We start from the raw sequence: 23670 nt of genomic DNA on the forward strand, positions 1-23670 counted from the left end.
AATCTTGGGATTCTGTCGATCTAATGCACCAATTGGACAGAATGTGGTACAATATCCCTCAGGAGGGCATCCAACAACTGTATCAATCTACGTGAAACCACATAGATGGTTGTATAAGGACCGAAGGCATTATTATGTAAAGGAAAGTTGCCACTCACCATATAGCGGAATGGAGTCACAGATAGGCACAATAGAAAAACTGTCACAAGTGAGCTTTCGGCCAGCAAACCCTTAGTCAAAAACAGACGATGGACACACACACACACACAAACACACACACACACACACACACACACACACACACACACACACACACACACAAACATGGAAATGCAACTCACACACACAACTGTAGCTTCTGTTGCCAGATATTAAGTCACGTATGTGTGAGTTGCGTTTACGTGTATGTGTGTGCGTGTGTCTGTCATCTATTTTTGATGAAGGCCTTGCTGGCTGCAAGCTTATTTATGACAGTCTTTCTATTTTCATAATATTGTTACATTACATCCTGTACTTTCCATTGTTTGATTCTTGGCCAAAGGCATTATTGACTCGCTTAATCTGTTAAGCTCTTTCTCTTAAGTAGCTTATCCAATTTTCTGTAATTGTAACCATTTGTTTGTCTGTACATGTACATCACATCGCATCTACTGATTTCTGTCCCATTCAGATAATTCCTTCACGGTGCGCAATTTTTTTTGCATTAAAGTGTACTTCCGGTATTCAGCTGAATTTATATTTTCATTTTACGCATGATACTCAACGACCAACCCAGTTGTCTGCTTCAGATGCTGCGAGTTTCGTTGTTAGGAGTACTCATTGCCTCTGGACTCAGCCTGACTGAACTATTTGCTACTCTCTTGGTGTTGTTTATATGTAATTGCGATTTCGATTCCCGATGCCCACTAAAGCTTTTAACGCTCTTTTGTTTTTCAAAAACCACACTGATATTCCGTGAAACAGACAATGCTCTCCGCACTACGTGGATGGTAGATTTGACAGCCGGCAAGATCTTAAGAAACTGAGTGTCAGCCCCAAGCCTTGTTTAAATAGAAACCTCCGTCCCTCTTTATTAAGTTTTCAAACGTAGTTCGATAGAGAGCTTAATTATGCGACAAAAGGTGTCATATATTCATATAGGACGAAGTACTGGCTAAAATTAGAAAATGTTGCTATAATTATATCCGGAAACCAATACTTGTTCAGATATGGGCCATTTCACTTGTGGCAGGTAATGTGTAGTATTCAATGGTGTAGGCAGGATACACAAAAGATGGCATAATAAAGTACCACAACATTTACTTGTGATCAGATGCAAACGTTTGAGTAATCAATGAGGAGAGGCACGAGGATTGCTTCAGTATCAATGTATGGATAGGAATTTTCGGTGACAGACTCACGAGGCCTGTACTTTACCGAACAGATTAATAAGTGCAGTATATCACTTATTTCTACACAAAGAGTTTCCGGGGCTATTGGAGAAAGTTACCCTACCAGAAAGATGATGACTGCAGTTTGTGTGTGATGGGGGACTGCTTCATTTTCTATAGGTCGTGCGACAGTACGTCATCGTGACATTTTGGTCAGGTCACGTGGCCTACCTGTTCACCATGTATTAATCTGTTGCGTATCTGGCTCCAGGAAAATTGCAAGGCACTGCTGTACACCTGACACGTCAAGAATGTGAAGTTACACGAGCCCATGAGCAACGTGTGTGATACGATTTGAATGGAGACAGATGTGTTTGAAAGAGAGTGTGACTCACTGTCAAGAAGGGCCGAAGATTGTTTCAGGATGTGTGGTAACCACACGCAGCTCTGACTATAGTGTTGCTTCTACATAACAGACAGGTGGGAATCGGGACAAACTGGCCCGTGTGAATTTTAAAATCTGCGACGCCTCACCTGAAGATGACTGGCAGGTGCCCAGTTGAAATATCGTGCAAAGTATTGAACGACGACTGGCTGCAAGCCCGAAATTTGTTTGAACAAACTGGCCCGTGTCTGAACAGGTCTCCAGATGTATTATTACAGGAAGTTTCCTTTTGGTTTTGAACAATAATACCTCCTGCACGAATACATTGTCACCTATTTCGACAACATGTACTCGGCAACAGCTGATTCGGTCAGTTGTTGTAGTCAGGTGTGTCACTGATGTTCCTCGTGTCTCTCCTCGACTGTTTTGATAGTCTGCTCCATGTAAGATAAACCACATTTATGTGAAATCAACTGCGTGAAGAGTTTGACAGAGCACTGAAAGACCTGAGTCGAAACAAAGCCCCCGGAGTAGACAATATTCCATTGGAACTACTGACGGCCGTGGGAGAGCCAGTCCTGACAAAACTCTACCATCTGGTGAGGAAGATGTATGAGACAGGCGAAATACCCTCAGACTTCAAGAAGAATATAATAATTCCAATCCCAAAGAAAGCAGGTGTTGACAGATGTGAAAATTACCGAACTATCAGCTTAATAAGTCACAGCTGCAAAATACTAACACGAATTCTTTACAGACGAATGGAAAAACTAGTAGAAGCCAACCTCGGGGAAGATCAGTTTGGATTCCGTAGAAACACTGGAACACGTGAGGCAATACTGACCTTAAGACTTATCTTAGAAGAAAGATTAAGGAAAGGCAAACCTACGTTTCTAGCATTTGTAGACTTAGAGAAAGCTTTTGACAATGTTGACTGGAATACTCTCTTTCAAATTCTAAAGGTGGCAGGGGTAAAATACAGGGAGCGAAAGGCTATTTACAATTTGTACAGAAACCAGATGGCAGTTATAAGAGTCGAGGGACATGAAAGGGAATCAGTGGTTGGGAAGGGAGTGAGACAGGGTTGTAGCCTCTCCCCGATGTTATTCAATCTGTATATTGAGCAAGCAGTAAAGGAAACAAAAGAAAAATTCGGAGTAGGTATTAAAATTCATGGAGAAGAAATAAAAACTTTGAGGTTCGCCGATGACATTGTAATTCTGTCCGAGACAGCAAAGGACTTGGAAGAGCAGTTGAATGGAATGGACAGTGTCTTGAAAGGAGGATATAAGATGAACATCAACAAAAGCAAAACAAGGATAATGGAATGTAGCCTAATTAAGTCGGGTGATGCTGAGGGAATTAGATTAGGAAATGAGGCACTTAAAGTAGTAAAGGAGTTTTGCTATTTGGGGAGCAAAATAACTGATAATGGTCGAAGTAGAGAGGATATAAAATGTAGGCTGGCAATGGCAAGGAAAGCGTTTCTGAAGAAGAGAAATTTGTTAACATCCAGTATTGATTTAAGTGTCAGGAAGTCATTTCTGAAAGTATTCGTATGGAGTGTAGCCATGTATGGAAGTGAAACATGGACGATAAATAGTTTGGACAAGAAGAGAATAGAAGCTTTTGAAATGTGGTGCTACAGAAGAATGCTGAAGATTAGATGGGTAGATCACATAACTAATGAGGAAGTATTGAATAGGATTGGGGAGAAGAGAAGTTTGTGGCACAACTTGACCAGAAGAAGGGATCGGTTGGTAGGACATGTTCTGAGGCATCAAGGGATCACCAATTTAGTATTGGAGGGCAGCGTGGAGGGTAAAAATCGTAGAGGGAGACCAAGAGATGAATACACTAAGCAGATTCAGAAGGATGTAGGTTGCAGTAGGTACTGGGAGATGAAAAAGCTTGCACAGGATAGAGTAGCATGGAGAGCTGCATCAAACCGGTCTTAGGACTGAAGACCACAACAACAACAACATGTGAAATCAAGTACACACCCAGTTTTCAGATACCTAGATTGTCTTTTTAACATTACGAAGAAGACTTTTTACCTCTGCCAACAAGAAACAAAGCAGGGCCAGCAGAAGACAGACGAGTGATTATCTTTCCCTTTCTTAGTCTCGAGCTCTTTCTCAGGTGCTCTCGATTTCCACTGGAATGCTCCCTCAGTTTATCCATCCGAGAAACCATTCACTTAGAACACTATTTGTAAGTGTCGTATTCTTCAACGAGGCTCTGTTTGTCTGAAAGTGTTTGAACTGTGCAGATCAAATAGCATTCACCACTGAATTTCTTTGTGACGAACGGTGATGGTTCTGCTGTAAATATAACTGTGAAGTGAAATATGATCAGCCCACTACTGGGGTGCAAATGCCAAGTTTTTGTGACAGTGTAATTAACATCCCTCCCGAGATGAAAGGCGTCGGAAAACCTAATAAACAGAGATGGAGGTTCAATTTGAGGAAGGCTCATGGTCTGGAACTCAAATTATTATTGAGATCTTGCAAGCTGTCACATCCATCAGAGCTGGGAAATGCTGAGATAATGTGTCTGTAAATGTAAACACTGCTCAGTAATTAGGCTTCAGGCCCATTCCAACTGGCCGATTGCTGCCTACAGAGCAGTGTGAAGAGCAACCTACAATCGTCGGACACACGGACAGCACGTCGCCGGTCCCTCCAGCTGCGATTGCCGGCAGACGCATCCTGGTGATGCCATCTCTTCTTTATCCGAGCAGCAACACAGTTGGCCTTGCGAGGCTGAGTTGACTCCATTCAGACCTCTCTACCTCGGAAAAATCTGATGAGGTAACAAAAACTGAACCTGGGTCCTTCCTCACCAAAGGCAGCAACACTAACTGTTTCGCTATGAGATCAGTTTCCATTCCACAAAATACCAGTAAGAGCTCCGAAAAACAAAAGAGCCCACAGAGGGTGTACGGGCATTGGTAGTCAGATTCACAATCCGCTGTAAATAGTTGTGCGATACTGACAATAGTTGACAGTCCGGTCGGAGTCCGGCAACTAGTACATGTGACAGTGGAATTCGCAGCACCTGTAGGAGACCGTCAGGTCAATCGTCAAAATATCGAGTAAAATAGACATACAAACTCGGCAGAACACGCAGATGTACGATGCCGATCAATGGTGCCGAGAAAACCTGAGATATAAACTGGAAGTGTGTACACCTAGTTAGAGGGGCCGTAAGAGGCGACGAACCGGATTCGGAGCAGACGCAGCGCACGGTGCCTGGCGGACAGCCCTTCTCCTTGTTGCAGCACTTCTGGATGTCGATGCAGGTCCCATTGCGGCACTGGAACTCCCAGGGCTTGCAGTTGCCGCGTCTGGTGCCGGGCGGTGCTGTCACAGTCGTCACAGGGGACGAGTCAGACATTTAGAACATTCGGCAGAGAGCTACGGGACGATCACTGCACGACTGGCACCGGCGACAGCAGATCGCACCCGACGGTCGATATAATTGTCGGTACGGGTAAGGAGCGGAGCGAAGGAGGCGGGGCAGTTCTTGTGCCAAATTACACTGCTGGTCATTAAAATTCGTGACACCGCGGAGGTGACATTTGACAATGTTGTATCAGCATTAAGTGTGGAATGGTCAAGTTACATAATTTTTTTTTTCAGCTAAAATATTAACTTCAAATGGGAGGAAGCGGTAATGAAATTCAGACAGTTGCTGAGTGATGGGAGAAGGGTCAAAAGAGGAAAAGTTCTATTATTAATAATTTTGGAAAAAGTCTGTTTTGTGCACACTTCTGAGAAGTTCAGATTGCCGCGCACCTTCGTGTTCCAGGAAATGCAGTACCCGTGACACTCGTATAAATGCGGTGGAGGTACAGGACAAGGACAACCATAGGTGGAAGCACAAGTGGCCAAAGACACTGTTAGCTAGGGCATAGCCACCTATGGTAAACTAAGATACGTAAACAAGCGACAAACGTCGGCAAGCCCCTGCATATCAGCAACACTGACTGGTAACTACCAGTTGCTATTAGAGCTGGCCAACAGGCCACAGCAGGGACACTGACGAGCTCGCCCACTGATGCACAAACAAACCTCCAACATTACCTTACGCTGTGGTTCCGATATATGACCTATCAGACACAAAAACGATAATAAACCTAACTGTTGCAGGTTGCTGATGCTGAACGAGGACTCTACACCAGCACCCAGCGCCAGCCTCCGAGCAACACACCCGCACAATGTATCATGCATGATACCAACTACTAACAAAGCCTATCCTTGCACGACCTATCGCAGGCAGCAAGACAACCGCTACTGCTCTTACCACCCGACCTAACCATCGCAGAGGTTTTTTTCCCTTGGCTCTCGCCTTGGCACTTTTTTTCCTCTGCCCTTCAAACCACTACCCTTCGTTCGATTTTGACCCAATCTATCTCCATATGAGCGCGTATTAATGGCTAACCTTAGCAAGACATACGTAAACATCGCAGTACCCACATCCTGCGACACCTCACTTTAGTGAATACTAACCCTTATGTAGAGATGGCAGTAGACCTATTGTGTTGGCCATCATGCCGGTGTGGGCGTGGAGGGGCTCCACCTCTATTTAAAAAAAAAAAGACAACAGTGTAAGTAGTACAGAATCGACAACCTGCCTCTGTCTCGTGGAATCGAGAAAAGTATGAAATTGTGTTTGCACTCTATTCGTTTCAGACAGACTAATTTATACACTGCCAGAAAAAACAAATGCAACATCCTCAAAGACATCACAATCTTGTCTCAAAGACATGCCCAACCAGTCACACCAATACACCTTCCGGTGGCAACACAAGCGTTTATCTTTGCATGTGAACAATCGTAAAGATGCCACACGACATCCTGCAATCAACTGTTGTAAGCACCTTGCACCTTCTGTTGTAGTTCCGTAATGGTTTTTGCAGGGCCTGGAGAACGAGTAAGTTCCCACTTCATCGTGTCCCACAAGTGTTCAGTTCATGAGAGATATGGTGATCTGGACAGCCAGGGAAGTTGCTGTACATCACAAAGAGTGTGTTGCACTGCAGCAAATGTACGCGGATGTGCACTGTTCTGCTGTAAAAGGACATCACCTTCCTGTTGAAGAAATGGCAACAGCACAGGGATAACAGCCCATGCAGTGTCTTAGACACCAGTTACTTTACCCTGCACAAACCCCAAATGTGACGGCGAGTCGTAACTGAATAGGCAGCTCGACAGGTCTATGACACAGAAATGTACAACCGTCACTCGCATACAGACAGGACCTACTCTCATCAATAAAGACAACAGATCACCATTGCATTCTCCAGTCGACTCTTTCACGACACCAGAATAGGTGTGCTCCACAGTGACACGGTCTCAGTGATAGCCTGGACAGAGGCACGCATAATCTTAGTTCTCGTACAAACAGACCATTCCCAACAGTTCTCGGTGACATGGCACGTGCAACCTATCACGGGATTCCGTTTACGGGCGATGTTCGGCCAGCCACTGCTGCTCGCACAATACGTCCGTCTCGACAGGTGTCTGTGCTGAGTGGACGTCCAGAACTCGGTATACATGTGTGGCAACATTCTACAGACCACTTCTGATAGAAGTGACACACCACCAATATACATTGAGCCCAACTCGGTGCAGCAATCCACTGATACGTCCATCTAGCTTCCCGCAGGCCCACAATGTGATGCCATTCTATTGGCTGAAGTTGTTCATGAGGAGTATATACTGAACGTCACAGCAAACACCTTTCAGCCATCTAAATTTCCAGATTGTTATTTTGATGGGCTACCAGTTTCGACAATATATTACGCCCTGACTGATGGGTAGGAAAATTCCAATCTCGGTTTTGGTCAAAATAGGGGCCAGCAGTCAGAGACTGGTATCTGCAGATTTTTGAAAACACCGATCACTTTAAGCATCACTTGTCAGAATCGAGGTTGGAATCTTCTTACATGTCAGTCAGGGGGCCTGAAGATGGTACAATATATTTAAGAACCTTCAACATCGCAGCGCCTCAGCAATCGTTGGTTAATATATTAAAAAACTAGAAACCCGCCTCGATTGCGAAAATAGCACTTAGTGTTAACCTAGGTTTCGGCATAGATAACTACACCTTCTTCAGAACAATAAAACCCACAAGTGCCTAAGAAGACCTTTGTCAATGATTAAAAGATCACCATGGCTATACATTTATAAACGAAAAAAAGGAAAACACAAACAGTACACATGTACAAAGTCAAAACCACTACTTAACTTCATGGTGTACGCTCCACCTCACACCGGCCTATGTTCGATGGGCCATGACCTGGTTGTACGAAGGAGCAACATCTACCAGCAGATTCCGTTTCATAACCTCCAAATAGAATTCTTGGTTTACTGTCAGGTTTTCAGGGACAAATTAAGAGTGTCCCTTTGATGAAAAGAAAAAAGATCAACATTGTTTTCACATTCGATTTCTCTTGTCGGGCTTTTTTTGGTCGAGGTGAGCCAGGTGACTTCCATTGTGATGACTGTTGTTTACTTTCTGGACCGTACCCATAGCACCGTGACCCATCACCTGTAATGATTTTGTTGTAAAAATGTGGATCATCTTTGAATGCGTCCTTCATTTCAACACAGGCTCGAACGCGACTATTCCTTTCGTCTCCGGTAAGAAGCTTTGGCGCGAATTTTGCTGCCACTCTTCGCATCCCCAAATCGATGGTCAAGATGCGCCGAATTGAGCTGCAGGACAACCCGGACAAGTTCTCGAGTAGATCGATTGTCCTGCATCGATCTTCGCTGATGAGATCACGGATTTTGTCAACATTGTCTTCGCTTCGAGCAGTTGAAGGTCGAACGGAACGGGGCTGATCTTCAACCACCATTTCTACCTTTTTAAACCATTCGTACACTTGCGTCTTACTAAGAGCACAGTCTTTGTAGGCTGTCTGAATCATCGCAACAGTTTCTGCTGCGTTCTTGCCGAGCAAGAAACAAAACTTCACTGCCACACGTTGTTCGTAAGAACTAGCCATTTCCTCGTGTCACATCTGTACTATACACACACTCAAAGAACTGCCAAAGAAACCACGCTGTGAGGCAGAATGATTCAGCAGAGCTCCTACTACAACCCTCTGGCGGCGCAACCTGCTACTACAAGTACACGACGTGCAGCATTACGATTCCGGTTACTTTTGGGTCCCCCTTCATATATAGTAGCCATTACATTTCTGATATGTTAAGGATGGTAGCTGTGCCCTGTCATCGAAGTCCCAGTATCATCTTTCAACACGATAACACGACACCGCACATCTCCTGCGGTCTCCTTACCTACCTCGACAAAGCGGGTGTTCAGTCTTTGCCGTGGCCGGCCCACTGAAAACACCCGGTCACGGGTTGACGAGAGACCGGAACGTCGCCACTCGCCAATCACTACGATAGGTGTCACAGGGATGAAGCAGCCTAGAATGACGCACCCGTATTTGTCATCCTAGCTCAGTTCTACTCGGTGCCAGCCAGGTCACAGCCTCTGTCACTCCCAGAGGAAGCGACAGCTCTGTCCGCTAAATTTCACACCCTCTACACCCTGAAATCGCCTATATATTTCGGTGTGCATTCTTCCTAAGATACTGTACATCCACAATAAACAAAATTTTGTTATTTGATGTCACGTCCTGGTGCTGCAATTTTAATGGCCAGCAGTTTATAAACAGAATTCAATTGAAGCAGGTGCTGTTTTGAGACAGAAGGTGCACATACTGATTACAGTTTCGAGCTACACACTTGCTCGGTACTCACTGTTCCTAAATAATAATTAGCAACAAATTCATATAGTGTTCTCTGAAAAGATATTGAAATGGTTTTAAAATTGACTTTAGTACACACACACACACACACACACACACACACACACACATACACACACAAGCAAACAAACAAACATTACACCAGAAGTTGTGTAGACTAAGTTTCATGCAAACAAGTGGAAAATACATGAGAACAAAGGGTACTAACATAAGACAGGTCCCACATTATATAAGTATTATGTATGACAACACAATTATATACATTGCCATCTCATACATCATAAGACAAATTTTGAAAATCTTTGCCCCACTTTTACGTACAACATCTGAAGTGGGTATGTCATCAGCCAGGCATGGGGGGAGGGTGGGATGAGGGTGAGCTTGTCTACAAATAGTGTACACTGAGTTCAATGTGCTGCAGAATGACTGGAAACATATACACAAAATGGCAACTAATGCACAACATAGTTCAACATGGATGGGTCCACAACTTCCGTTAAAATGGTCGTTTCCGTTAATGGCCACCAAAATTATTTAACTTTTTATTTATTGTGATGGCAACTGCTGGCAAGATCCATCTTCTGCACGTCCATTTCACGGACCTACTGTCAAAGGAGCTCTTACCCTGAAATGTTCTCAAAAATTAAATTTAAAAGAATTCCTATTTAGTGACACTGAACAGGTCCTTTTTACAATAATGTCGATGAGAACGTGCAGAATAGCCAGGATTAGAGATGACTTCCTGAGTCTATATTTCTGTCTTACTGTCAGATTGCACCTGAAATACTACATAACACAATTAATTGTAAGATATTAATCTCTCTCGCCACCATTCAACATTCTTACACTGAAAATCCTTAAGCAATCTGAAATAAATCATCATTATTATAGAAAGTACAGAGTATAGCTGATGCAACCAACATTGTATCAGACAGCAAATAGCTGAAGCAGATCTGCATGTACCTCATCTTCAAGGAAGAAACATGTAACAGAATGTTCTGCTGTAAATAAATTTTGAAAAGTTTGATCTCAAAAAGATCAAAAAATGGTATATTTTATGAACATAAAATAAACACACACACACACACACACTCAGAGTGAACTTTTTCCTCTCTCAAGTTTTTGCTACCTGTCATGTAACTGGGACATTATGTACATGTTGAATTAGGAATTAATATTATTTTTTTAAAAATTATATACAAATTATCAGCCACACACCATCTGTATGTTCTGTATGTTATTTGTCAGCCATGGAAAAGTCTAGTCCATTTAAGCAAATACAACAATTTTAATGTAGCATTTCATTCAGTAATTATATCACCCATTCGACAATAATTACCCTGATCAAATATTTTTGTTGAAATTTTCAGGTGTCACACCTGTTAGTGTTAGTAAAATCTGACAACAGTTTGACCAAGCATCTGTTCATCCTCAATGATAATGACAGTGCTTGTAATTTGATATGCACTTGTGAAACCATGTAAGCAGCCAGACGAAATGGATGTGCTGTTGGAACTCTTTTGTCCAAGACTGGAAAATTTCTACACAAAATCAAGTTTGCACGGAGGACGACGAGCACCTCACCTGTTATCAACAGGGGTGTCACCATTTACACATCTGACGACTAACATACACACTGAATATCACCTAAAGTGAACCATACAAACTGGCACTGACTGTGCTAAAACCCACATGGAGCAGATAGGGGAATGCGAGAAGATGACTAAAGAGTCAATTATTTGAGCCTTCTGATGTTTTGGCCTAGTTTATTCTGTCAGTTAGGTTCCCAAACTAAAATCATTTTTCGAAACATCATGCTCTGTACATTTCCACAGCAAACAGCCCTCTCTTGGAGACTTGCATAGTCAACATCATTGCACTATGAAGACAATCTCTTTGATTTGTCCAAATCCCTAACATTCAGTTATATCATCCTACACAATGCCTGAAAATCACAGCTATTTACTGCACCAGAAAAGCCTAAAACACGACAATAATAAAATTTTGAACAACACTTTGAAAACAGATTAAGGCCACTGGTGTCTATTAGCAATTGAGAGAATACTGGGCCATAGTATCTGCTGGAATGGTCTCATACATTATATACCAGTGCCACCAAAATCAGAAACCTGGTACAATTACAGGTCTGCATCATATTTTGGATTATCGAGACAGTCGAAGTCTATAAAAAAAAAAAAAAAAAAAGACCCAATGGCACAGATGTATTTGCTTATGGAAAAGATTTTTCCTCACCATATCAATTAATCATATAATGGTAAGTAATTTGACAGTAACCAAAATTACCAGTACCCGTGTCACATACTAATGAAGCAGTACATTATTAACAATAGTTTATTTCATGATTTAAAGCATTATAGCAGATATTAATATGGTTTGTTTGCAATAGAAATCACACAACACGCAATGCTAATAAAAAGAAATGGCTCACAGCACAACAGAGACACCCAGCAAAAATGTAAATAAAAGTTCAATGCCTGCAGCACACTGAATGCATCAAGCTTTGCTCTTGAGCAGCTAGCAACATTGTGGATGGGACAGGAAAACAAAAGTGGTCAACGGGTTGCTAGAGAAACCAGTAGCTATTTGTACGTGGAAGGAGTATTCACTCCATGTGCCTGACATAAATGTGTATTGAGTCTGGCATCAAGTTAATCCGTGAGAATGGAACTGTCCTCAGTAAAAATACACAATTATCAGTCCGAATGCCTTACCCGATTGTGTACAGCTGTGACTCCGTGTTAGTGTCACACTATTATGACTTCTTACTGTTCCACACAAGTTCCAATGAAGAAGGAACAGAGGTGGTGGGAGTTTAGTTAACGTATCTATCACTAAACACCTCAAAATTACTCAACAATTGATTAGACAGTACAACAAGGAGAATCCATAATGACCTGCAATGCTGTAGATGCCTTTCACACTATCCAATCAAAAGTATTCAGACATCACTACGTAATGCAGAACCTACATCTATATGGATACTCTGAAAATCACACGTAAGTGCCTGGCACAGGATTCATCGAACTACCTTTACAATAATTCTATATTATCCAATCTCGAACAGTGTGCAGGGAAAAACAGACATCTATATCTTTCCGTGCAAGCTCTGATTATCTTTATTTTACTATGATCATTATTTCTCTGTACGTAGGTTGGCATCGACAAAACATTTTTGAATTCAGAGGAGAGACCTGGTGATTTAAATTTCATGAGAAAATTCCGCCACAATGAAATATGCCTTTGTTTTAATGATGCCCACCCCAAATCCTATATCATGTCAGTGACACTGCTCTTCTTTGAACTTCCACAATGTACTCAGTTAATCCTATCTGGTAAGGATCCGAGACCTGTGCAGCAGTACTCCAAAACAGGGCGGACAAGCGCAGTGTAGGCAGTCTATTTAGTAGATCTGTTACATATTCTAATTGTTCTGCCAATAAAAAGCAGTCTTTGGTTTGCCTTTAGCACAACATGTTCTATGTGTTCTTTCCAATTTAAGTTGTTCATAATTGTAATTCCTAGGCATTTAGTTGAATTTACAGCCTTCGGATTTGGCTGATTTATCATGGAACCAAAGTTTAACGGACTCCTTTTAGCACTCGTGTGGATAACTTCACATTTTTCATTATTTTGGGTCACCTGCCGATTTTTGCACCATACAGATATCATTTCTAACTCATTTTACAATTTTTTAATGTTCTGATGAGTTTACTAGATGATAAATGACAGCATCACTTGCAAACAACCTAAGACGGCTGCTCAGATTGTCTCCTACATCTCTTAATAGATAAGGAACAGCAAAGGGCCTATAACATCGCCTCGGGTAACGCCAGAAATCACTTCTGTTTTACTCAATGAGTTTCCGTCAACTACTACGAACTGTGACATCTCTGATAGGAAATCGCGAATGAAGTTGCATAACTGAGACGATATTCCGTAAGCACGCAATTTGATTATGAGCCACTTGTGTGGTACAGCGTCAAAAGACTTCTGGAAATCTAGAAAAACGGAAACGATTTGAAATCCCTCATCAATAGCACTCAACATTTCGTGTGAGTAAAGAGCTAGTTGTATTTCACACGAACGATGTTTTCTACATTGGTGCTGGCTGCGTGTCAACAGACTGTTCTCCTCTAGGTAAATCATAATATTTGAACGCAATATACATTCTGAAATCCTGACGCATATTGACGTTAATGATACAGGTCCGTAATTTAGTGTATTACTCCTACTACCTTTGTCGAATATCGGTGTGGCCTGTGCAACTTTCCAGTCTCCGTGTACGGATCCTTCGTCACACGAGTAGGTGTTGCGACAGGCGGACCGACTGGTATAAAAGGAGTTGTGGAGTACTGTGTTGGCAGCAGAAAAACAAGAACAGCAGAATGGGTCGGTTTGGATAAAACAGTCACTTTGAATATGGACTATCATTGGATGGCATCTAAGTAACAAATCCATCAGGGACATTTCAGTCCTTCTAAAGCTGCCCAAATCATCTGTCAGTGATAAGACTGAAGAAACATTAAGGTACAGCCACAGCTAAACCGAGTTCGAGCAGACCTCAAGTAGTGACGGACAGGAACCGTCAAGCACTTTAAAGGGTGTTTGTAAAAAACTGAAATTGGTGAAAGGAATCACTCGTGAGCTCCAAAGTGCTACAGCAGTTCATCTGGCACAATCACTGGTGCATAGAGAGTTGAAAAGAACAGGTTACAATCATCGAGCAGCTCCTTATAACTCACGCATTTCTGTACTCGATGCTAAGTGACACTCAATACGGTGTAAAGAGCGACGTCACTCGAGAGTGGCCGACTCGAAACGAACGACCGGGGGAGATGTATCATGTTATAGCCTGTGGCAAACTGATGCAATGGTTTTGGTTTGACAAATGGCTGGAGAGTGTTACTCACCTTTATCTGTATCGTCAGCAGTGAAGCACAAAGGAGTTGACGTTACAGTACGAGATCGGTGGAGGTAGTTGTCAATATCTTGAGCAAATAACATTTGACTCGAGAGACTCGATAATAAACTCTTATCTACCATCTTTTCAATAGCATTTCTACTTCACTACCATACATTTCTAAACACATCTTCATCACCAGGGCTTAAGCTGGAGACTGAAGGACCGTTACTGTGATGTCAGTACAGCAAAAATGTGTATCTATGAATTTTGCTGATTTCTGGTGTATATCTGACATCACAATGAGACAAATTCCAAGCATTATTCACAATATTATACGTGACCGCAGGAGAGAAGTGTAGTCTGATAAGTCACGACTTTACTTTTCAAATGATGTGACGTGTCGAGTGGCGTTTAACCTGCAGTCAGTGGAGGGTGCAGTTCAGGCTGGAGGACATTCTGTAACGTTTTGGAGATGTTTTCTGTGTCACAACTTGGGCCCATTCATTCAGTTTACAGTAAGTGTAAATCGGGATATTTACTTCAACAGTTTTGGCAACCGAATATTGCCATTCTTTCTACGTCTTCGCGATCTCCCACATTCCGAGATGGCAACCACTCTGATCAGAGTGCTACAAGTATACATTCCTGATTTGACTAACACTAAGGAACCTTATCTCAACACAGCTGGTCACTAATTCACCTAGGTGTACTGTCATAATACTTGTCTGGGGCTAAGTGTAATAGCAGGTGAGACATAGCAGTCATTACACCCCGAATTCCGTAGCTGTACACGACCCAGTCTTCAATCGGTAGTTCCAGCTAGACACAGCATACCTGAAGAAAATTTTTGATTCTCGTCCTTGTCGAAATGAGGCCATTATCAAAAATAGAGGTGGTGTTACACAGTATTAGTGTGATGGCTCTTGAAGAGTGGCCACCTTTTTTGTCAGTAAGCTTACGTAAGAGGCAAACACGTTACCGGTTTCTCCAGCTCCACGTGACCGTAGAGGATCTGTTGAAATGTCAGAGACCGGGGTTCAGGGACAGGGGCCATCTCGCTGACCTACCTGCAGTGAAGCCGGTAACAGTTCGATCTTCCACGGTAGGGCGCGGTGACGTCACGTCGTTATCGCAGTCCAACTCGTCCAGACCGCGCGGGCAGTCCGCGCGACCGTCGCAGACCAGCTCTATCGGAATACAGCTGCCGTCCGAGCAGGTGAAGTCGGTTCCCGGGCACGGAGCGACTTCTTCAGGTGGAAGCGTGGCTGGGTGTGCGAGGTAGGGTGCGGGGCGATGTTAGCTTTAGTCAGACACCAGATACAGCCGAAGGCAAGCTTGCAGTGAGGGCATTATGTCTGCTGAATGCATAGGGTGACTGAAGATGTGGAACTGGTAGAAACCGTCCATCAGTATGGGGATCAACAGCCTTTTCAATACAGCACAACATTAAGTTACTCCCGCAGAAAAAGAGAGGTGAGTGCAAATGGTGGCTGTTGGGAGTGTCTAACATTACTGTAACTTTACAGGTGGAGATGGCAACACAGCATCACAGAGGATGTGCATGTGCAGCTTATCACCATCTTCCAAACTCTCGAGATATGTCAAATCATTGGTGACATCGTTAAGGAACAACAGCAATCATACTTAAATCTGTGTGTGTGTGTGTGTGTGTGTGTGTGTGAGGTGGATTTCCTCCCAAGCCCCTGGACCGATTTCAACCAAATTTAGCACAGAAACAGCAAGCCTTATGAGTATCATCACTATGGGATTATAAACGGGCAAAAGCATGTTTTTTTCCAGCCCTAGTCACACAGGCTGTGTTGGGCGACAGCTGTGTTGTGTGGATCTGCCTTGTCAACTTGCTTTGCTATGCAGCCCCATGGCAGGGGCAACAAACAGTTTTACACATACAATGAAGGCTTTCATGACTGGATGGTACTGTTGTTGATGATTCTTCCGGGTAATATGGCCGTGGTCAATGGAATTCTTCTATTCCTAACGTTTCGTCCAATACTACATTGGACATCCTCAGAGGTATAGCTGGTCCTGTCGAGTCCTGCCGACTGATGAGTCCAGAGTCGGAGAGCGGCCTTAATACCAAGGAAAGTGGGCGTGGTCTAGCTTGCACGTAGTATCAGAGAGAAAACTAGTCAAAGTTACAATGTAACTATTGATAATAGTCCGTCATAGATAAAAATCACTTATCGATTCTGTGACGCCACTGTCCTCATCTCGCTTAATTTCAAGGCCTCTTCTTTTCTATTAAAATTATCTTCATGTTTATAAATTTGAATAGCCTCCCTATACAGTTGTGGATAATAGTTCGTGGTAGCACTTAAAACTGTAGTTTCAGACCATGTAGTTAAGTTTTCTGAAACTACAGTTTTAAGTGCTATCACGAACTATTATCCACGACTGTATAGTGAGGCTATTGAAATTTATAAACATGAAGATAATTTTAATAGAAAAGAAGAGGCCTTGAAATTAAGCGAGATATGGACAGTGGTGTCACAGAATCGATAAGTGATTTTTATCTATGACTGACTATTATCGATAGTTACATTTTATCTTTGACTAGTTTTCTCTCTGATACTATGTGCAAGCTAGACCACGCCCACTTTCTTCGGTATTTAGGCCGCTCTCCGACGCCCGACTCGTCAGTCGGCAGGACTCGACAGGACCAGCCGTACCTCTGAGGATGTCCAACATAGTATTGGACGAAACATTAGGAACAGAAGAATTCCATTGACCACGGCCATATTACCCGGAAGAATCATCAACAACAAACAGTTTTAGAGCCCCCAACATGTAGGTTTCCCTGCACGACAGGTGAGTTGTGGTAGTAGAATCGGCCTGTTTCGCAAGGGCTATATATGCTTAGGGGTAAGGCTGGTAGCAAAGAGAGAGAGGATGATGCACAGAGAGAGGAGGGATGAAGAGATGCATAGGGAGAGAGTTGGAAGAATAATATGGACAGAGCAGGTGATGGACATGAGATGGATATAGAGACAGAGGGTCGAGGAGTAGATGGGCAGAGAGAGACGGAGAAGATGGGTAGAGAGTGGGGAGGTGACAGGAAGAGGAGGAGATTGGCAGGGACAGGGAAGGAGATGGGCAGTGAGGGGTAGGAAGGGGAGATGCAGGAAGCACATGGAGGGGGCATAGGAGTAGTTAGCAGGTGTAAAAAGGAGAGGGGGAGAAGGAGAGACACAGAAAGAGTGACGAGGCTGTAGTAAGGGAGATGGGGCAGGAAGATAAGAGAGGGGCACAGAAGTTGATCAGAGAGAGAGAATGAAGGAGGAGATGAAGATATAGAATAGATGGGCAGACAGAGGACACAGGATGAAGTGAACTGAGAGACTGAGGGAGAAGTAGGTGGATGCAAGAGAGAGGGGAAGGGGAGATGTGTTTAGCATATATGTCAAACACGAACACAGGCTAAGCCGTGGGGGAAAGGTTAGTACTTTAATAAAATGCAGTCCAGATAGCAATACATTTTTATTTTTTAATTCTGGTTACCAGTTTTGGCCTAAAGACCACCCTCAGGCCAAGGATCCAGACGATGTGACGAGCTGGTATATAGAGCGACGTGTGCTACCGAGTGGTGTCTTGACGTAAATGAACAGTTCGTCACAGGTACCAGTTGTTATTATACAGCTGCCCCACGCACCGGCTCTTCGCATCGTACGGAGACTCGGTAATAATATATACAGGCTATAACTGGTAACCAGAGTGAAAAATAGAAATTTATTGCTATGTGTACCACTTTTTATTAAACTTGAATCGCTGGCACGAGGGACATGTGAGCGTCGTACCAACTGACAGCAAAGACAGTAGTTACGTGACTGCTGATGATGTGGTCACAGGACAAGGGTGTGGTAACAAGAGTAGGCACAGGTCCTTGCAGGAGGACTCCATCACCAGAAGATCACAGGATTGTTCAACTGGCTCACGAGTAGCATCACTGTGAGGCTATAAAATCCTAGCTCTGATAGGAGCAAAGATGAGGTCAAAAGCTTGTTTTTTCCAGCCCCAGCTGAATAGGCAGATGACAACAGCTGAAATCTGGGTAGGGTTTACAGGCAAACTGTCACCGTGAACCACCGGGAAGAGATTACTGGAAACTGGGTTAAGCTCACCAGTTGCCAAGTGTCATTTACTGCCAATACTATACCACAGGCAGCAAACGGGTTACTGCACGGCATTCTGTGGTGTTCAGCAAGTCTCAATTCTGCCCTCGGCTGTCGGATCGATCCCGACGCATCTGTAGACGATCTGGTGAAAGGTCACAGAGAGTAGTTACTCTCGATACCCGTACCTCTCCAAATCCTGGAATCACGGTGTGGGCAGGTAACGGATATGACAACAGGACCGATTTGATAATCACTGAAGGGAGGCCGAATACTCGCCAGTATCTGGTGAGAATATTAAAGCCTGTTGTCATATCCTTGACGTCCAGGATAGAAAATGGCATATTCCTGCGGAACCCCACCCTGCAGCTGACACCACAAATTCCTCGAGAAATGCACAGACCCCCGACTGGCCTACGCTTATTCAGAGAGTTTATTCTGATTTGAGATCCTGTATCCAACTATGACTTTATCATCATGTTGTTTTGCTTCATATTGTATTTTAGGGACACACGACCGCCTCTGTAGTGCAGCGGTAGGGTTACCACATACCACGCAAGAGGGCCCGGGTTCGATTACCGGCAGGGGACTGGGTGCTGTCTGTCCATTTTCATCATCAACGACACACAAGTCGCCAAAGGGGCGTCAACTATAAAGACGTGCAAAGGGCGGCCGAACCCCGAAGGGGATAACCCGACCGATACGTCCTGTACGATCATTTCATTTTAATTTTTAGGGACACATTTTGTACCATACTTAATTATATAGTAAAAGAGTTATAGATGTTTGCTAAAGAGTATATTAATTGTGAAACGCAATATTGTTGCTCGTAGGACGGTTGTATTTTGTATGAAATGTAGTAGTAATTTCAGGAAATAAAGGTGTGACTGTACGATAAAACTAACAAAAATTCAAAATTTGTCTCGTGTTCCCTGGATCTCGATTGCAAAGTGGCAATTGCTGCCTTGCAATTTTTTATTAAATAAATAAAAAAGTAGCTTCCTTCTGCAGACACAGTGCCCCCACTGACAATTAGGCGTAGCATTTCAAAAGAGAGCAGCGCAGAAACAGCAGCAGTGCAGTAACGACAACACCGCAGACGACACAGACAGAGGCTCAGCGTGGCAGTCGAAGCAGCGTGACCGGCAACCGCAGAGACACCTAGCGGCAGCCCCCGGCCCGGTCTCGTGCGGGCGGGACTCGGCAGACACCACAGAGAGAAAGCAAGCTGTGCGCCTCGCCGTCCAGAAGTCGACCAAAATGCTGCCCGAGGGACTATTTCTTCTCACCCTGCCTCGGCACTGACATCATTGAATGCTACATCACCATTTTCTTGCATCATATTTTCAGATTTCCGCTTCAGACGTGTTGAAAGTTATGCCCCGTCATGCAGAAGCCACAAAACTTGCTGTGTACTACAATCTAATCGCTGAGGGTACACTCTCCAGACAAAATATTAGTCGTATCTCTGAAAGAGCAAACTTTGGAGCACTGTAGATTGTATTGAACTGGTACCAGGTGGTGTTGTGAGCCTCCACTACTGACATAAGTCAGGGCAGAGAAGTGATGCATATGCGCGACTGTCAGTTGTACGGTACCGGCACGGTAAGGCGGGTCAACGTAAGGACACGGCAGACAGGAGCTATCGTGTTCAGATGTGTTGAAAATAATATTGCATATAAAGTCACCAGGTTTTTTGGTGTATCGGTGCGAACTCTCCGACGTGTCTACAAGGAATGGTGCACAGTTCGCAGTTGTAACTTGGCGTAATAGAAGTGGTCCTAAAAATATCCCAACTGACAGGGATCAGAGACGAGAGTCCACATCTTGACAGTGACAGTTTGTTTCAAACCTGGCAGGAAATGCTACTGCTAGTGAACGCAGGTCCATCTTGACAAGTTTTTGGGTGAGCATTGTGAACACTTGACAAGTTTCTGGGTGAGTATTGTGAACAGAACTCCGTGCAAAGGATGTCTGTAGTCGGATGTCTCACAAAAGGCTGTTGCTTACAGTGGTACATAAAGCTGTACATCTCCTATGGGCCAAACAGCGCAGAAACTGGATAGTGTGAGGCATATCTGAAAATAAGTACCATTTTGGAAACAAACCCATAAAAACTTTTTTTTAAAACCAAAATTTTTTTTTGTTTAAACAATTTTCCTACATAGTTGCCACAATTGTTCAGACATCTGTTGCAGCAGCAAACCAATTTTTCTATGCCCTCTTCATAGAAAAATGCCGCCAGTGAAGACAGTCATTGCCAAACACTGGTTTTTGCTTCATCATCGCTGTCAAACTTCAAGTTTACGAACGAGTGGTAGTCAGAATGTGTGAGATTGGGACTGTACGGTAGCTGATCAAAATGTTCCCAATAGAATTTCTGAATAAGTTTCGAGTGACGCCAGCAGAATGGAGACACGTGTTGTCGTGAAGCGACACAGTGTCTCCACTGAGCATTCCACGCCTTCTGTATTGAATTGTGCACCAAAGTTTTTACATTGTTTCACAGTATTGTATCGCACTGACAGTTTCAGCTCTGGAACAGAACTCGACAAGCAGAAAATGATGCACAAAATGGTGTTTAGGAGTGGCTGTCTTCACTGGTGGGATTTTTCTATGAAGAGGGCATAGCACAACTATGACAAATGTCTGAAGAATGATGGCAACTAAGTAGAAAATAGTTTAAGAAATGCTCTTTCTTGCAAAAATAAATTTTGATTTGAGAAAAATCTTTTTATGAGTTTTTCTCCAAAATGTTACTTACCTTCCAGACATGCCTCGCAACTGATGGGAGGCATTTAGCTGATCCGACGAGTTGCCATGTTGCCTTTTTCTAATGATGCAACGTGTAGAGTGGACCGACAGCCCAATGATGCATTTAACTCTCAGTATGCAGATGGGGCAGTTGTGGCCACACGTATTTTTGTGTTGTTTTGCGTGTGTTTTCCATACTGTGACCTGGGCCCACTCATTCACTTCCCAGTGGTTACGAATCAGGATGTTTATACAAGCATTTGCAATGAGAAAGAGATGCCCTTTCTTCAACAGCTTACTGATGGGTACACTGTGGACACCTTGTCTTCCAAGGAGACAACTACCACGTCCCCAGAGACGCAACCGTACATTCCCAGTCTGACCGACTATTGCACCTCGACTCGTCTGATCTTATCCCTCGTGGAAAATGTCCAGGGCTATTTGAGACAGGAGATGCAATATAGCAATAGACATCCCCGCAATCTGGTAATTCTACAGGGTATAACCATCAATAAATAGCTTCAGTGACGTACAGCACGTCCGAAGAGACTCTACAACTCTCTCTTTCATCAAACTGAGGCCGTCGTCAAGTTAATACGATAAGCTACACAGTATTAGCGTCACGTCTCACAGCAGTTACTAATTTTTTGTCCGGTGTGCTTATAAAGTAACCTCCATAACGGGAAGCATTTTAAGCATTAACGGCAGCATAAGACTCAACATTCTGGACGGCAAGTGCGTTCCAGCAGTTTACACAGCCACAACACGGCCACCAGAAATAACAAAAGAAATAGCACAGCTCTTGACAAGAACAAAAGAAATTCAAAGCTTGACACTGAAAACAGCTAGCAATAAACACAGTAATACTATTATAAACAAACATATATTCTATCTTAACATAGTAGGGCTGAAACATACGACTTACCTCAGCAGTAGAAAGGACAGGCTGGACACGTACACGAGTAGACGAGAGTAAAGCGTGTGGAAAGGCTTACGACAAAAGTGCGACCACAACCGAAGCATGCGGGCGAGCACTCAGAAAAGACAAAACAGTGTGACGTACCAATTTCCGCACACTGGCGACCACCGGAGAGTGGCAAGCACAGAGGCAACAGTGGCAAGTGACCGGGGACGTTACGTTCAGCTACGAGACACAGCACATCGACACACAGATATTTACAATTTCCACAATGTCGGGCAGTAGAAACTGGTTTAAGAGTGCATCCCACATTTCTAATAAGTGAATGCTCTTTAGATGTCCTTCGCTTCCTTAACAATGAGGAGATTCTACTGCATACGTCACTCGTAAATACATTGCTGTGCAAAACTTAAGGACAAAAACAACTTTCCCGTAATGTGTTAGTGCCGAGTAACACTGCTCGATGAAACTTGAACTGTACACAGAAAGAACTGCTACAGTATAATATTAAATTTAATGACAAACAATTTTTTGTTATCTTTGATTATTCTGACTGGAATCAATCCAGAATCAGTGAAAGTGTCAGGCTCTGGATAAAACTGCAATTCCATTACCGAACATTGGTTTTTCAATTGTACAACATTCCTTATAATTTGGAGACAAATAAAAGGAAAAAAGTTACTGAATTTGTGCTTTCTGCAGAGCTATTACACCCTGTAAATAACCAGGCAGCGTGGCAGATACAGATCAGTTGAGAATTTCCTCTTCTTTAAAACAAATTAATCCCCACAGCTACACATACCAGGAAGGCGTACACTTGTTTGACACCCAAAGAAAACAAACTGAATACTCATTAGTGCCAGAAAAAGAAAACTAACAGTCGCCAACTGAGTACTATGTGAAATGCTTTAAGTGATAAGAAGGATGTTTTCCACTGTGGAGACGGGAAAAGAAAAAGGGGAAAACTACTCCAAGAATAGTTGTGGACACATAACACAGAGATTGAAGATACCCACTGGTTTTTTGGAACAATTTTTAAAAAATCAATTTTAGAAGATATTATGGCAACACAATATGAACAGCAAGAAAGAAAGAAATCCACATGAAAGTCTGGAGGGCCACAGAGGTATAAACCACAAACAGAAAAAGCCAGCGTCCGTTCTTGAGGACATTAATGTTCCATTTGCTAGATATCCCACATAAGTTTGTTGTGCAGGGACATCTTATAGGAAAGAAATTAAAAAAATAAGAGAGAGGGAAAGAGTTACAAGAGAGGGTTTACAAACAAACAAAACCTACAAAGACGCATTTATCTTATACTGAGTGAGACACTGTTTTATCTACAATACAACCCCAGAAATTGAAAATGGCATAGCAGGAAAGTTGATCAAAAGATTCT

The 23670-nt window shown here is 43.1% G+C and overlaps 1 protein-coding gene across 14 annotated transcripts in view; it reads right to left on the reverse strand.

Annotated features, from left to right (window-relative positions):
- Window positions 1-23670, reverse strand: part of LOC124720011 (basement membrane-specific heparan sulfate proteoglycan core protein) — an 801341-nt gene that overhangs the window by 327056 nt on the left and 450615 nt on the right. For 12 of the 14 annotated variants that reach the window (XM_047245254.1, XM_047245262.1, XM_047245258.1 and 9 more), the window contains one exon: window positions 15536-15733. The exons of the other annotated variants lie outside the window; for them this stretch is intronic. In XM_047245254.1, the coding sequence (XP_047101210.1) occupies window positions 15536-15733 (198 nt within the window). The remainder of the gene's footprint in view (window positions 1-15535; window positions 15734-23670) is intronic. 14 annotated transcript variants of the gene reach the window in all.

Source organism: Schistocerca piceifrons, chromosome 11 (genome assembly GCF_021461385.2).
Source record: "Schistocerca piceifrons isolate TAMUIC-IGC-003096 chromosome 11, iqSchPice1.1, whole genome shotgun sequence".
Taxonomy (NCBI): domain Eukaryota; kingdom Metazoa; phylum Arthropoda; class Insecta; order Orthoptera; family Acrididae; genus Schistocerca; species Schistocerca piceifrons.